The following is a 16256-nucleotide window of genomic DNA, read 5'->3' as shown; positions in this document are numbered from 1 at the left end:
AGATAGTTTTCAGCATTCATTTTTGTAAGATTTTGATTTTTTTTTTGTAAGATTAAGATTTTTTTTTCTCCCTCCTTCCCAAGACAACAAACAATCTTGATATAGGAGACTTGTTCTATTTCCAACCTGGACCAATTCACCCTTCTTCAGATGACCTCCCCACTCTTCAGGACTTACCATCTTGATGGCAGATGTGGTGTGGGCATCCTATCAGATTTTAGCCATGCTACAACTGAGAATCCCTTAGGTCAAGAGATCTACCAGCCTGAGGCTCTCCATTAGCAGGAATTAAAAGTGTCTGTCACCTTGCCTGTCTTTCTGCGGGCTTATAAAAATCAGGACATAAGTCAGAATAGGCTATGGCTGTTGCCACCTCAAGTCAGGGACACCCACCAACACACATGAAGTTTGAATTCCTTTTCTCATTTTCCCTGAGTAACAGTTTTCTAAGTATGAGATCATATACAACGTTTTTTAAATCCTCTAATTGAATCAAAGGGCACTAATCAATCAATAAACAAGAATTTATTAAGTGTTTACCATGTACAGGGCATCCATGATTTAAAAAAAAAAATAGGAGAGGAGATGCAATATTTTGCCATAGACAAAACTCTACTGTCTATGTATTATAATAAAGTATATGCTCATTTATTCTTGGTAAGGCTATCAGGGAGAGAAGGCTCTATTTGACCCTGAAGGGGGAAAAAAGGAAGAAAGAGAAAGAAAGGAGAAGGGAACAATAATCATTTATAAAACACCTACTATGTGCCAAGCATTATTCTAAGCACTTTGAAAAATCTCATCTCATTTGATCCTCACAATAACCCTGGCAGGTAAGCACTGTTACTATCTTTAATTACAGTTAAATAAAGAATGAATGATTTGCCCAGAATTACATAGCTGCTAAGTGTCTGATATCACACTTGAACTTCCTGGCAAGGCCCAAGTGCTATCCACAGCAGCACCAGCTACTTACATTTTTTTGTTTGTTTGTTTTTGCTTTTACTATTTTATGGAAATTACAAAAATTCCATTTTAGGCTCAATGTCAAGGAAATGTTTTCGACTACTAGAGCTAACCACAAGTGGAAGAAGCTGCTTTAGTTAGTAAGTTTCTCCTCATTGTAGGTCTTTAAGGAAAATTTGAGTGGTAAGAGCGAAAAGATCTGGGTATGATTAAAGTAGAATATTAAAGAAGTTTAATTTTTTCTTCCCTAAAAGAAAAGTTTCACAATGAGATGATTGTTTTAAAGTTTGGGCCAGTCACAGTAATTTTATGATGAAGAGAGCAATTTGTACCCAGAGAGAGGACTATGGGAACCGAGTGTGTATCACAACATAGAATTTTCACTTTTTTGTTGTTTTTTTGCATTTTGTTTTCTCTCGTTTTTTTCCTTTTTGATCTGATATTTCTTGTGCAGCATGATAATTGTGGAAATATGTATAGAAGAATCGTATATTTAACATATATTGAATTACTTGCTATCTAAAGGAGAGGTAGAGGGGAAGGAAAAAAATTTGGAACACAAGGTTTTGAGGGGTGAATGTTAAAAATTATCCATGCATATGTTTTAAAAAAATCAAAAGCTTTAATAAAATTCTTTTTAAAAAACATAAAGAGAGGGGAAAAAAGAAAAGTTTCACACAAGGTATATGCTTCTGAAATGTTTTAATTCTTAACACAGTGCTAGAGGATGCATTTTTGGAAATATGTATTCTTAAGGATTAATTAATCAAACACAGATTACTCCAGATCAGAATTTTTTTAAATAACTTGAGGATCCTTTAAACATTTTTCACTCAAAAAAAAAGAAGACGACAATTTTGCATTATCCATGGCAGTCCCTAGATGAAAGCAAGATGCAAGATATAACAGATGGCAATGTAGAGATTTCAGCGTTCTAATGTTAGTTTTTTTATTAAATTAGAATTTTTTATTTTTTACAGGATAAAAATATGTCTCAGAGACACCTGAATTACTAATTTTAAAATGAATCATTTTTAAAATCGATTATACAATATAACTGCCAACCACTTTATTTTGGTGAAAAATATGTCTTTGTTCCATGTGATATTGTGTTTCTTGTTTTATGTTATTTTCATATCAATAAATACTTTTAAATGTATTAAGGTTTACCAATTAGTATATTGCTAATAATACCATCAGATGGAATCATATTTGCATATCTATTTCCTCAATAGTACAAAGATGCAGTCTTTTTTGGGAAAAATAAATTGGCACATGCAAAGCAAAAAAGAGAGAGAGAGAGAGAAAGAGAGAGAATCAACATGTACTTGTATCTTCCAATTTGTCTCTCTTGGAGGTGATGTCATCAGCTCTATTTTTATCTGTGTGAGTAACATATTTGAGGAAATTCATGCCCCATGTTTCTAGACACTAGGTTAGGCAGTAGGTACAGGGCAGAATTGATCTCAATGGATGCAGATCTGGAGGGATTTCTTCTAGAGAATTTCTTCTCAAGGAGCATAGTAATTACATCATTCTAATGGAATGGGAAAAAAATAGGATGTGGAACATTCTACCAACAATAGTTGTGGCTATATGCTTGGTGAACATAAAAATGTGCAGTTTTAAAATGGAGACAGAGAGCTCTATACCATGCAGAGAGACATTTTGGTCAGTGGAGGTTTTCAGTTAGTCGGAATAGCAAGATTCTGGGGTCAATGCTGTTGTCACCATTGTGCTCTTCCCTCCCAAATCAAGCAAGGCGGTAGACGTGTAACACTTGTTTCTGTCATAAGTGTAACAGGTACCACAGCTTTCATCCCAGTTATTACTCTGGGTGGCAGTAACAATCTCATTGCCCAGCTCCAGTTCGATGGGGTCTCGCTTTTTACAGCTGAAAAGTAAATACATGCATTAAATACTGGCCATTCAGTGAAATCCCATCACAGAGGAGAGTAAATAGTCATTTGTAGCTGTCCCTAATTGCATTTTCTCATTAAAGTTTCACTGGATCTTACAACTCTGAGCAGAAATAAGCAAAGACAGACTTCCAGCTTTCTGCATCATCATAATAAAATACAACCAATTTAGGATTTATTTAAATATGTAACAAGCATTTATTAAGCACCAACCATATGCCAGACACTGTGGTAGGCATTTATTTAGCATTACTGTTTCATCTATGCCTACATCTTCATAATATCAAAATAACCTAACAGAAAATAAAATTTCAGTAATCTGCTTTTTTTGTCTACAAGTTACTTGATTTATTCTTTTCCCACACCAAATTAACTGAATGACTAGTTTAGGTATAGTTTGAATTAGTCATTTCCAATTATTCTCAAAACACAGAGAAACCCAAAGTCAAATAAAATGATACTGGCTATTAAATATTTGAGGTTATGTGGTTTTTAAAAAATAATAATAATTTTCTTAAAACTGGATCTCCCTTTCCTCCCAATGATGGAAGTGCAGGTATGTTGTCAGCCCTGATCTGCATGGGAGCTTTAACTTGCTCCATTTTTTGACTAGGATCTGTTAATCCCTTTTTAGGCATTTCAGTGGCTTCAGGCTCCCAGGATTCACCAGGTTGTTGCCTGACTTAGTGTGGATATCTGATTGGTTTTATTAGGGATAAAACTTAAACTCTAGTGATCCAACAGCTTCAGTATCCCCAATAAGTAGCCAGGATTTCAAGTATGTACCACCATGCACATTAGGTTATGTAGTTCTCAAAAAAAAAAAAAACCCACCCACAAATTTGCCTGCATTTTGTATTTAAAGTCAAATTCTTCAGACACTAAGATTTGCTCTTTCTTCACTGGCAGCAACTCTTTCCACCTCAGCAGTGAGGAGCCATAATTATTTATTTAATGTGTTATTTTAGTCTGAGACAAAGGCACATGAGTGCATTATAAACAAGGCAAGGAAAGGAACTATTATGTTTTCATTACCTATATGTCAACATTTTTCCTAGAAACATTGTATGAATTCTTTTTTATTTTCTAATCTTTCTTTTTCACAAATTTCAGCCTCCAAATTAATATAAAATAAAAACTCTTACAGGTTAGAAAGCCGGTACACGAAGTTGGTTCTCACAGGAGAATTGGGATCAGAGATATTCTCTCTGTTCTTCAGTGGTACTCTAAAAAAGGAGGGAAATTGTCCAAAGTCACTAACATAAGAAAAATATGTTCCTGTTCAGCACCTAGATACCAATTAATTAGCACATTATAAGATAAACTAAAATTATGATAATTGAAATAATGTGAATGAGCTCACATAAAAAATTACATATTTTCCTGATCCACTAATAAAATAAATTTATTTGGCACTTATAATGTGTTATCCTCTATGTCTTATTAAAATGCTACATTTGTATTTCTATTAGAAATACTTTTAAATAATTTCAGGGTAGAAACAAAATGGTAGAGAAAAGGCAGGAACTCACCTGAGATCGTCCAAATTCCTCTCCAAATAACTTTAAATGATACCTCAAAACAAATTCTGGAGTGGAAGAATGCACAAAAGAATGGGGTGAAGCAATTTTCCAGCCCAAAGCAACTTAGAAAGCCAGGAGAAAAGGTCTATCACCCTGGGATAAGACTAGAGTAAATTATGCCAGTATAAGCTGTGTCCTATCAAACCAGCAACAGCTTTAGAAGTGACTGAATCAGGTGGTAGTGGCTGCTTCCAGAACTCTCAGCCTACAAAAATGGTAAGGGGGCCATACAAGTGGTCAGGAGATTACAAACGTCCCTTTGCTGGCACTGGATATGGGACTGTGTTGTATTGCCCATATTCAGATCTAGGTCACAGTCCTCAGTTATAGTCCCAAAGCAAGGAAAAATACTAACATGCCAGAGCTTCTGATTCTAGAAGAGTAAGGACCCTATCACAGTACCAGAACAGAAAAGAATACTTGTGGCCATTCACAGACCAGAGCACGGACTTTTCTTTAGGTACCACTTTGCAAGAACTGAAAGCTTAGAGACACCCAAAACTTGCTGCACAAAAAAAAAACAAACTGAAACTTAAGACAACACATCTTTCACCCTGGAAGCAGAGTCTAACTTAAAAGTCAAGAAATTGGTAGGAAAAAATGAGAAAAGAAAGAAAGAAAGAGCGAGAGAAAAAGAGAAAGAAAGAAAGAAAAAAAAAGAAGGAAGGAAGGAAGGAAAGAAAAGAAAAAAGGAAAGAAAGAAAGGTCCTGATCATAGAATGTTACTATGGTAACAAGGAAACTCAAAACACAAACTCAAAGACAACAAAGTCAAAACTGCTTCCAAAGCTTCAAAGTAGCCAAAAAGAATTCCTGGAAGAGTTCAAAAAGGATTTTAAAAATCAAATAAGAGAGGTAAAAAGAAAAATTGGGAAAGGAAGTAACAGTGATGCAAGAAAATGAAGAGTCAACAACTTGGTTAAAGAAGGCCAAAAAAAAAGTACTTAAGAATTCAGCAACATAAAAAACAGAAGAGCCCACATGGTAAAAGAGACACAAAAATTCAATGAAGAAAAGAAAGTCTTAAAAAGTAGGACTAACCAAATGGAAAAAGATATACAAAAATTCACAAGATATCAAGAAGCAATAAAACAAAATCAAAAGAATGAAAAAAAGTAGAAGAAAATAACAAATATCTTACTGGAAAAATAGATCCAACAGAGATCAAGAAGTATTAGACTACCTGAAAGTCATGATTTAAAAAAAAACCTAGATATCATCTTCAAAAAAATTATAAAAGAAAACTCCCAAGAATATTATAGCCAAATTCCAGAACTCCAAAGTCAAGGAGAAAATATTGCAAGCAACCAGAAAGTAACAATTCAAATTGTGGAACCACAGTCAAAATAACATAAGATTTGGCAGCGTCTACATTAAAGAATTAGAGTTCCTGGAATATGATATTTCAGAGGGCAAAGGATTACAACCAAGAATCAGGAAAAACTAAGTAGAATCCTTCAAGGGGTGAAATGGCTAATCAATGAAATAGAAAACTTTCAAGTATTCTTGCTTGAAATTCCTGGGGGGAAAAAAACAGAGTTGAATAGAAAATACAAGACTCAAAAGAAGCATAAAAGGGTAAACAGAAAAGAGAAATATATCATAAGGGATTCACTAAGGTTAAATTGTTTACATTCATTCCTACAAAGGAAGATGATATATGTAACTGCTAAGAACTTTCTCATTATTAGGACAGTTGGAAGGAGTATGCATAGACAAAGGGCACAGGTGCTAGTTAAATATGATGGCATGATTATCTGAAAAAAATAAAATTAATAGATGGGAAAGAAAACTGCACCAGGAAAAGGCAAATGGGAAAGGTAGAATGGGGCAAATTATCTCATATAAAAGAAGAAAACAGGGAAGGTGGGGAGATTATGTAAACCATTTATTAGAATTGGCTCAGTCAAGTATAGAAATCTCTCTTATCCTACAGGAAAGCAGGAGAGGATGGGATAAGAGAATGGAAGTGGAGGATAACAAAAAGGAGGATAAATTGTGAAAGGAGGTAGTCAGAAGCAAAACACTTTTGAGAATAGTATAAACGGGGAAAATGGGATGGAAGAAAAAACAAATTAGTAATCATAATTGTGAAAAAATTATTGTAAGTTTCTCTGATAAAGTTCTCATTTCTCAAATATAAAGAGAACTGAGTCAAATAATACAAAATAAATAAATAAGAGACATTCCACAATTGATAAGTGGTTAAAGGATCAATGTTATATATGTCTAAATCACTACTGCTCTAAATTGCTATTGATTAGAGAAATGCAAATTACAACAACTCTGAGGTACTACCTACCCCTATTATATTAGCTAATATGACACAAAAGGAAAATGATGAATGTTGGAAAGAATTTGGAAAATTAAGACATTAATGCATTGTTGATGGAATTGCTAACTGATTCAACAATTCTGTGCAGCAATTTGGAACTATGACCAAAGGGCTATAAAACCATATATATACCCTTTGACCCAGTAATATCACTACAAGGTCTATAACCCAAAGAGAAAAAAAAAAAACAGGAGCTATATGCACAAAAATATTTATAATAGTTCTTTTAGCAGTGGCAAAGAACTGTATATTGAAATGATATCTATCAATTAGGTAATGGCTAAACAAATTATCATATATGACTATGATGAAATGCTATTCTGCTGTAAGAAATAATGATTAGGATGTCCCCAGAAAAATCTGGAAAGATGTACATGAACTGATGCAAAGTGAAATGAACCAAAAGAATAGTGTACACAGTGACAGAAATATTATATAATGATCAGCTATGAAAGATTAGCTTTTCTCAGCAATCTAAGACAATTCTAAAGGATTTAGGATGAAAAATGTCATTCCCCCCCCCAAAAAAAAGAACTAATGGAGTCTGAATGCAGATCAAAGAATACTTTTTTCAATTTTCTTTATTTTTCTTGGGGGTTGTTTGTCTGCACTGATAAAATGGAAATAAGTTTTGCTTGACTGCTCATGTATAAACTGTATCAAATTTCTTGCCTTCTCAGTGAAGGGTAAAGGGAAGAAAGGAAAGAATTTAGAAGTCAACTTTTTTAAACGTTAAAATTTGTTTTTATACATAACTGGGAGAAATAAAATGTTAAATCAATAATTTTTTTAAATCTAAAAAAAAATAACATGAGAAAGTAATAGGATAGTGAAACCCGATTTTGATAAATGCTATTTTTCAGAAATGACAATTACATAAATTAAAACATGTACTATACATTGTATAAGAGCAAGATCATCCTAACAAACATGATGATACTATCTATAGTACAAAAGAAAGAATGCTATTTTTGGCGTTAAACAAGACCTGTGCTTCTGAATGAAAAACTACTCCCTTCCACAAGGAAGTATTTATGGCATCATGGGCATAGCTAGGCATCAATAATAAATTCAATTCAGCAAATACAGATTCAGATAGTCCTTGACCTCATGTTTTCAGTCTAGTTAGCAAAAATTTTCATGCTCAAAAACCTGTCAGTTCATGTCATTTTCTTCCCTGAGTTCTTCTTTCTTTAATACCTAAAGAAAGGTTGGCCTTAGATCTATCTTATCTATCAAAATTAGAAGTCAGAAGAACCAAAATCTCTCCTCTCCTTCCTCCTTATTTCTCATCTCTTCTCTTTTTCTTCTCCTCCTCCCTTCTCTATCTCTATCTGGTGTGTGTGTGTGTGTGTGTATGTGTGTGTGTGTGTGTGTGTGTGTGTTTCTGGCTCTCTTTCTCTCTCTGTCTCTCTCTGTCTCTTTGTCTCTGTCTCTCTCTGTCTCTCTCTCTGTGTGTCTCTCTTTCTTTCTCTCCCTCCCTCATTTTTCCCTCTCCCTCTCCCCCCTCTGTCTTTCTCTGTGTGTGTCTCTGTCTCTCTCCCTCTCTTTTTCTTTCTGTCTCTCTCCTCTCTTTTTTTCTTCTCTTCTTTCACTCTCTTCTTATTTTCTTCCTTCCTCTCTTGAGCCCTCTCATCTTTAGTTCGTTACTTCTCCCTCTCTGTCTTTTACTCTTTCTTTTCTCTCTCATGCTTTTCCTCTCTGTCACACTCTGTCTCTTTCTCTCCTTTGCCCTCACTCCCTCTCTCTTCCTCTCTCTGTAACTGTCTCTTTCTTTTGTTCCTTCCCTTGCCTTCTTACCCACTCTGCTCCAGCCATCATTTAGGCACAAGGCAGTGGCCATAATAGTGAAGAGAGAATCCCATATCAATGGGCCTTGGGGTTCAAGCTACATAAATAAGAACCTGACACCACAAGTTCTGGCCCTGCAAGGGATATGAAATATCTGGAAGAGTGTCTACAAAAGCATCATCATATCAAAGGGGATTTGGGGCTCCAATTTGACCTGAACAGAGAGATGAATACAGATTAATGCTTGGGTGAGAGCCAAAACTTTCACCGACTTATGCACAGCAAAATGCTCCATCTCCAGTTTTCACGAGGCATCAATCTAAAGTTTCAGTTGGCATTATACACAAACCACAGAAAACTCGAGTTCAGGTTCAATTAGCCTTATATGGGCAGGACAGACGGATTGCCTGGACCAGATCAGAATTTTCAGTTGCTTACTAGACTGATCTGTGATGGAAGAAAACATCTTTTCTCACTGTTATTTGGCAATGAGCCCAGAGGCTTTCAAATCATTAATACAGTGACTTTCTGTTTTCTCTAGGACTAACCTGACACAGACACAAAACTTTCTAGTTTTAGGGGATGCTATGTATAGGAGCACATTGAGTGTCCCGGATTAAAACTTCTGTTCTTAGGCTCCCAAATCAGAGATCCCCAACTAGAGATGATACAAAAAGCTAATCAGTGAGAACAATAACTTTATGATGCTATAGAAATTAATCTGTTTTATTTCTTGTCAACATATGCATAGTAAATGCTAGAATTTCATTTCATTGATATTAAATAGAGAAAGGTGGGAGTATTAATGAAAGAGAGAGGGCATAGGGATTAAAAAAATTGTGACAAACTCCTGCCCTATATCATTAACCCTATTAGGTGGCACAATAGATAGAGTACCTTAGTAGCAGTTATCCTGGACAAGTCACTTTACCATATTTGCTTCAGTTTCCTCATCTATAAAATGTGTTAGCGAAGAAATTTGCAAACCACTCCAATTATCTTGCCAAGAAAATCCTAAATAGTGTGACAAAGAGTCAGATATGGCTGAACAATAACAATTCCCAGCCTTTCGTTCTAATTGTCAATTAAAGACCATGATTATGATGTTAGTAAACACCAGAACAAAAATTAAGTTTGGATTTTTTTTATTCCCAGGCCAATATGCTGGACAGTGACCCACTTATGTCATAATACTACTACCCCTTGCCATAAAGTAAATTGTAAAGAAAAATAATAATAACTAATGTTTACATAGAATCTATAATGTGCCAGGTACTATAACAGGAATTTTACCATTATTGCTCCTGTTTAGTTATTTACACTATATATTAAGTATATATAATTATTAGTTGATTTAACATTATCTCATTTAATATGTGGGAAATTACATACATGAGTCGAATGTTTCTCTCCACAACTTCCACTTCTGGATTATCTTTAGAAGGAACTAGTCTGGAAGTTACTCGGACACACTGACACTTGTTGTCAACAAGAATTCTTCCTTCATCTTCATCCTCAAACTGAGCTAGAAATAGAAAATAGGAAAAAGGAAAACAAAGAGGAAAAAAAGCAAATCTGATGAACATTTGCTGTTGAGTTGATTTCAAATAGAAGAAGGAATTGGTCAAATAACTGATTACCAAACATTTATTAAACCCCTACTATGTGAAACTATGGTCACTGGCTCTATGATCTTGGCACTATGGTCTTGGTGGGAATTCTAATATAAAGAATGAAATGATCCCTGTCCAGTTTGGGCTTTCTCCCTCTATTCTTTGCTTCAATCTAGGAAAACTAACATGAAAGAAAATACTTTGGGGCAGGAAAAGGGAATTCCAGGAATTATTTTGGAGAAAAACAACTGAGTTCTCTACAAATAACAAGAATCAGAAGTGTTCTCCTAGGTTTAATCCAAATGAACCAAGATAAAGAGAATCCTATAAGCTCACTGTCATACAAAGACCTGTTTTGTCAGTAGTGGTTAACCAAAAATCAAGGCTGGGGTCAATGAGTGCTTTTCCTATTAGATCAATAAAAACCCATTCTACCTTTCCAATCTTTTCTCCCACTTCCCTCTCTCTGTTCCAGTGAAGTTGGTCTTTTTAGTTTTCTCCAAATGCAATATTCCTCATCATCTATCTGTCCATGTATCTAGAAGTCCTTTTCCATCCAAATCCTCTCCATCCTCTGAAGTCCTACTTCCTCCATTAAACTATCTCTTTATTCCAGACCACACTAATCTCTCCCTTCTGTAAATTCCTTACAAGTATCTGAATTGCCTTCCAGTTGTTCAAGATGTATTAGCTTTGCCTCCCTAACCAGACTGTAAATTCCTTGAAGAATTTCCCAAGTCTTCTTTTCTTCAATCTAAATATGTTCAGTTCCTTCAATCCATCTTTCTATATCATCAATTGTTACATTACATTTCTTCATTCATATTTTAATTTCTCCATCAATTCATAACTTCCCTTGAGATCTAGTCTCTAATAAAGCATTAAGGCTATGTTTATATGATGCTCAAATAGCAAGTTTATTGTGGTAGTGGGGAAATTAGTCTAATGAATTAATTTCTTGCAGACAAAATGATAGGAATAGGAGACTGATTTTTCCCTAATTTACTCCATTGTTTTGATGTGGCATTGAAGAAATGAATGCTACCAGTGCCAACAAAATTAATCTAGTTATCAAAAGTTTTCTTCCTATTTCCCAGTCTATAAAATTATTTGTATTTTGTACCACCTATTGTTATTATACCACTTAGCAAAACCCACTTCTAAATATTAATTTAACTTTGGCTAGCTAATTGATATCAATTGATAATCAATGGAGGAACCAAAATAGTTGGAACTTATGAATTACATATAGTTCTAGAAAAACCACCCCTAAAAACCTCAGGGTCTTCTAGCAACCTAAAAGGGACTCAATATACCAGAGGAGATAAGGTTTGGAGAATTATCCCAGAGGGTATAGCAGCTGTAATACATGAACACTGTTGGACTTGGACATGCATAAGTAACTATTTGTTCATTTTGTTCACTGATTGATATATTGATTAAAAAATTGAAAAGCTTTGCTTGGTTTTCTCCAGCTCCTGTCCTGTCCTATTGTAGTATAGTATATAGTATATATAATTCTTAAAAACTAGGACAGCAAAGCTTGGGCTCTGATAAGTTCTACCAAGCAGGAAAGGCTTCAAGTATAGATCTGGCAACGGTTTTTGTCTGATCACCTTAGCCAAATGAATCTATCTCCCATTCTGTTTGTATTTATGTAGTTATATATTGCCTCTCCCATTAGAGAGGCAGGTAGGTGGTGTGTGGTGGACAGAGCATTGAAACCAGAGTCTTGACACAACCTCCTGAGTTTAACTCTAGAACCAGGCACTTATTAGCTGTGCGACTCTGGGCAAATCACTTCACCAGTTCCTCAAGGAGAAAATGAGCTAGAGAAGGAAATGGTAAACTACTCCAGTATCCTTGCCAAGAAAACCCCAAATGAGATCACAAATAATTGGAAACGACTGAAACAACTGAATGATCCCCATTAGAATATAAACTTCTTGAGGGAAGTAACTATTTTTGTATTTCTTTAAACCCTAAAGTTTAGCACAGTGCTTGGCACCTAGAGAGTTCTTAATAAGTACTTGTTGATTGACTGACTAATCAACAGAAGGCTAACTACCAAATAATTGGGGAGGGAGGGTTAGTCATAAAGACTAACTACTAATGTCGAGGAAAGTTTGAATATGAATTGGTGGGGAAGTTACCTACATTTATGAAATCATATTGAAGTCATAGGTCTACATTGGAGTGACTATTAGGTCCTTAGACCACTTTAGAAAGTTCTGTTCTAGAAGTATTTGCAAGGGTCTAAAGAAATTACCCATGCATATGCTCTGTCAATAAAAACCTATAATAAAAAAATAAAATAAAAAATAAAGTTGGAAAATCTTCAAGGCCATTTTCTAAGGTCCTAGCTAGACTTTGGAGAAGTTGATTAATTTCATCTTATCTAGAGAAATACTTGTTTCTGAATATCTTTAGAATTATTTTCAGGAATTACAAGCATCTTCAAGTTGGAAGGAACCTTAACAATTTTCTAATTCAAGCTGATCTCACAAAGAATCCACTTTGCAACTTTCCTAGCCTCCAACTAAAGATCCTTGGCAAAGCAGAACCAATCAAAATATCTTCCCAAGAATACTACCCTTGAAGATTTCCACCTTCATTATTGAGAAGTTTTTGCTTTCATAAAGCAAAAATCCATCTCTTAAGTTGTAGAAGTTTTTTTGATAGTTATGCAAATTTTAATGCTAAAAATTTGCCCAAAGATTCATATGCTTGCAAGCCTTCATTAAATATCTTTCTCCATTAGAAGAAAAGAAAGAAAGTTTTGTTCTGAATGTATTCTTCTGATCTAAAAGAGTCCTTGTGACTCTTAAAATGCCCATAGAAATACTAGGAAATAATTTCAAAACTGGGCAAATTTAGTAGATTATTTGGAAATTTTGTATACTCATATTAACTATTTTATTAATCTCAAATCCTATGATAAAGTGGCTTTAGGAAAAGTATGTATATTTAAGAGATAGTTTATCATGTCCTTTTAAATATGCATGAAATTATTCTGTTATACTATAATGAATTTTGTTATACCATGTTAATATGCTATTCCCTGAAAGTAACTAAAAAGTTAAGTACATTTGGAAGAAGACCACTGTTAGTCTTATTTGTGTGTGTATTATTGTATATGTATATGTGCATATATATGTATGCATATGTGTATATATGTATATATGTTTACAAATGTGTATATATATTATATATATTAATGCTGAAAAAAATTCTCCTATTCTACAACTAATAAAATAAAGGGCTAATTAAGTATGTGAACAATGAAACAGTAAAAATAAATACCTACCCCTGTATAGGAAACTGAGGCTATAGCCTTGTCTAAAAAGGCTCAGGAAAAGAGAGAAGATAGGGAAGAGGAAAAGAGATTTGTCTGGGGGTTTTTAAACATCTTTTTATGATAATATTCATTGCAGACATTGATAGTAATATTAAAAAAACAAGTGTTATTTGCATTCATCTAATTCTATAATGCCTATGTTTGAACTATTTACATTATTATATCATTATTTAAAACAATAAATCTTCTGATAAAAGACTATGTAGCATAATTAAAATAATAATAATGCCTAGTAGTCATATAGCTGTTTAAGATATTTAAAGCATCTCACAAATATTATCTCATTTGATCCAGTCAAGAATCTTAGGAAGTACGTCATATTGTTCTTCCCATTTTACAGGTAAGGAAACTAAGGCTGGGAGGGACTAAGTGATTTGCCCAAGATCATATAGCTAAGTATCTAAGGAGAGATTCAAACTCTGGTCTTCTTGACTTCAAGAGAAATTTCATGAAACCAATTCAGAACAAAATATAAAAATAAAAGACCCAGAAAAAGACACAAAGAGAAGTCTTGAAGTCAGAAGACCTGAGTTTGAGGTCTGCTCCCTCTATGCATTCTGGCTTTGTGGTCGTGGGCTAGTAATTTAACCATTTAATGCCCCAGGAAAAATGGACTGCCACTTTGCATCAGCAGAGGGAGTTTCCATACTAAGAGTTCCCTACATAGATAAAACTCCTGATTTTCCTAAAATATCTAAAAGTAATATCAATTCTTTTAATCCTTGTTTTTTTTCTTCTAAATATTTTTTCCTAAAACCCATTTATCTAATAACTATTGTGAGTACAAGGAACTATTTTTAAAATTCATTAATTAGAGGATGCTATTTGTTGTTCCATTATAACCAGAATAATTATATCAGCTCAAGTGAGATTCTTGAAGACAAATGTTATCTGAACACATTAATTGAGCCTCTATACTACTGGCAAAAAATTTAAGACTCCAAATCACCAAAATTGTTAAATTCATGTACTGGCAATAATTATTGTCATGAACCAAAGAGATCTCGATTCAGTTAAGTAATCAGAGTTAAGCTATGCCCAGAAAAAGAACTCTGGGAGATGACTAAAAACCATTACATTGAATTCCCAATCCCTATATTTATGCACACCTGCATTTTTGATTTCCTTCACAAGCTAATTGTACAATATTTCAGAGTCTGATTCTTTTTGTACAGCAAAATAACGTTTTGGTCATGTATACTTATTGTGTATCTAATTTATATTTTAATATATTTAACATCTACTGGTCATCCTGCCATCTAGGGGAGGGGGTGGGGGGGTAAGAGGTGAAAAATTGGAACAAGAGGATTGGCAATTGTTAATGCTGTAAAGTTACCCATGCATATATCCTGTAAATAAAAGGCTATTAAATAAAAAATTAAAAAAAAGTAATCAGAGTTAGCAAGAGATATATGAGTCTAACTTTTTGAACTTGCCTAAAAAATATAAAATTTTTCTCCATTTAGACACATCAAAAGATAACCATCTCACCACCAACATTTTTATAGTTGAAAAAAAATTTTAAACCTCTGTTTTATAAAAATAAAGGATTGTACTAAAGAATGTCAATTTTTATAATTAGGTCAGAGGATCTGAAGCTAAAAGGCATCTTCATATTATTTATTTTATATATATATAATATATATTATATTTATTATATAATTTATAGATGAGTAACATGTAATGATCTCCAAAGCCCTTTCAACTAGAAATTCTATGAAATCCATCAAATTATAGTTGTCTCTCCAATTTACCTCTTTCACAAGATAAAATCTATAGGATCAGTATATATAGTAATATATACATGTGTATCTGCTATAAGGACCGTTGCATAAAAAGTATAAGCATGTTAGAAATATGTATCTAGCTAGCTTGTTAGCCAAGGAAACTTATACAGAAGTACTTACCTGCCACAAGAATAGCTCCACAAAGCCCAGCCAGAAGCCCAAAGAGGAGCAAAGATCTCTTCATCTTGCCTCGTCTGTCTTTTGAAAGATTTGAAATTACAGGACAGTTTGAAGTTGTCAAAGCTATAAGGGATGTGCAAATGATAGAGCTTCTGGTTTCCTAAAATAACAACCCAAACTAGAAATAGGGGCAAGTGTGGTTCGACTACTGAAACCCAAGTGCTTCTTTGGAAAAAATTTTGATGCTACACTAAAAGTAACTTCTCTCAAGCAGTCCCAAGAGGATAACATTTACTGTAATTTTTTAATACATCTATCATACATTAGTAAAACAGAAGCAAGAGGAGGAAGAATTGCAAGTAAAAAGGAGGGCAAGTGTGGTTCGACTACTGAAACCCAAGTGCTTCTTTGGAAAAAATTTTGATGCTACACTAAAAGTAACTTCTCTCAAGCAGTCCCAAGAGGATAACATTTACTTTAATTTTTTTATACATCTATCATACATTAGTAAAACAGAAGCAAGAGGAGGAAGAATTGCAAGTAAAAAGGATAGTTGTACTCAGAATGGCAAGCTCAGAATTCTAAATTCTTTAACCACAATGTCAAAAATTTGAAGGAAAAGAACAAAGGTTTTCTCTCTATTTGAAAATATTCATGTTTGATGATGTTTGTCAAATATGGAATAACAAAAATGGAAAAATTAAGAAAAAGGGGGGGCAAGTTTTTTAAAATTTCAAATAATTTGGTTTGTTACTTTAGGAACCAAGAAAGGAGAGAAAAGAAA

The 16256-nt window shown here is 33.9% G+C and overlaps 1 protein-coding gene across 1 annotated transcript; it reads right to left on the bottom strand.

The window, feature by feature from the left end:
• Positions 1–1651: 1651 nt before the first annotated feature.
• Positions 1652–15613, bottom strand: JCHAIN (joining chain of multimeric IgA and IgM). The gene is made up of 4 exons (XM_003772815.3): positions 15473–15613; positions 9987–10119; positions 4031–4111; positions 1652–2860 (listed from the first exon to the last, which is right to left on the bottom strand). Exons 1-4 carry the CDS (start codon positions 15534–15536, stop codon positions 2656–2658), a joined length of 483 nt encoding a protein of 160 aa, XP_003772863.1. The 5' UTR covers positions 15537–15613; the 3' UTR covers positions 1652–2655.
• Positions 15614–16256: the final 643 nt, after the last annotated feature.

The sequence above is a fragment of the Sarcophilus harrisii genome, chromosome 6 (assembly GCF_902635505.1).
Source record: "Sarcophilus harrisii chromosome 6, mSarHar1.11, whole genome shotgun sequence".
NCBI classification, from domain to species: domain Eukaryota; kingdom Metazoa; phylum Chordata; class Mammalia; order Dasyuromorphia; family Dasyuridae; genus Sarcophilus; species Sarcophilus harrisii.
The sequence above is the reverse complement of the archived record's forward strand: the minus strand, read 5'-3'. Positions and strand labels throughout refer to the sequence as shown.

What these genes read in the sequence shown, in the direction of transcription:
- JCHAIN (XM_003772815.3), bottom strand. Translation starts at nt 15,536, where the DNA reads ATGAAGAGATCTTTGCTCCTCTTTGGGCTTCTGGCTGGGCTTTGTGGA. An exon ending in TGGAGCTATTCTTGTGGCAG is followed by an intron (nt 10,120 to 15,472) that starts GTAAGTACTTCT and finishes TTCTATTTCTAG; the next exon opens with CTCAGTTTGAGGATGAAGAT. An exon ending in GTGTACCGGCTTTCTAACCT is followed by an intron (nt 2,861 to 4,030) that starts GTAAGAGTTTTT and finishes TTTACTTTTCAG; the next exon opens with CTGTAAAAAGCGAGACCCCA.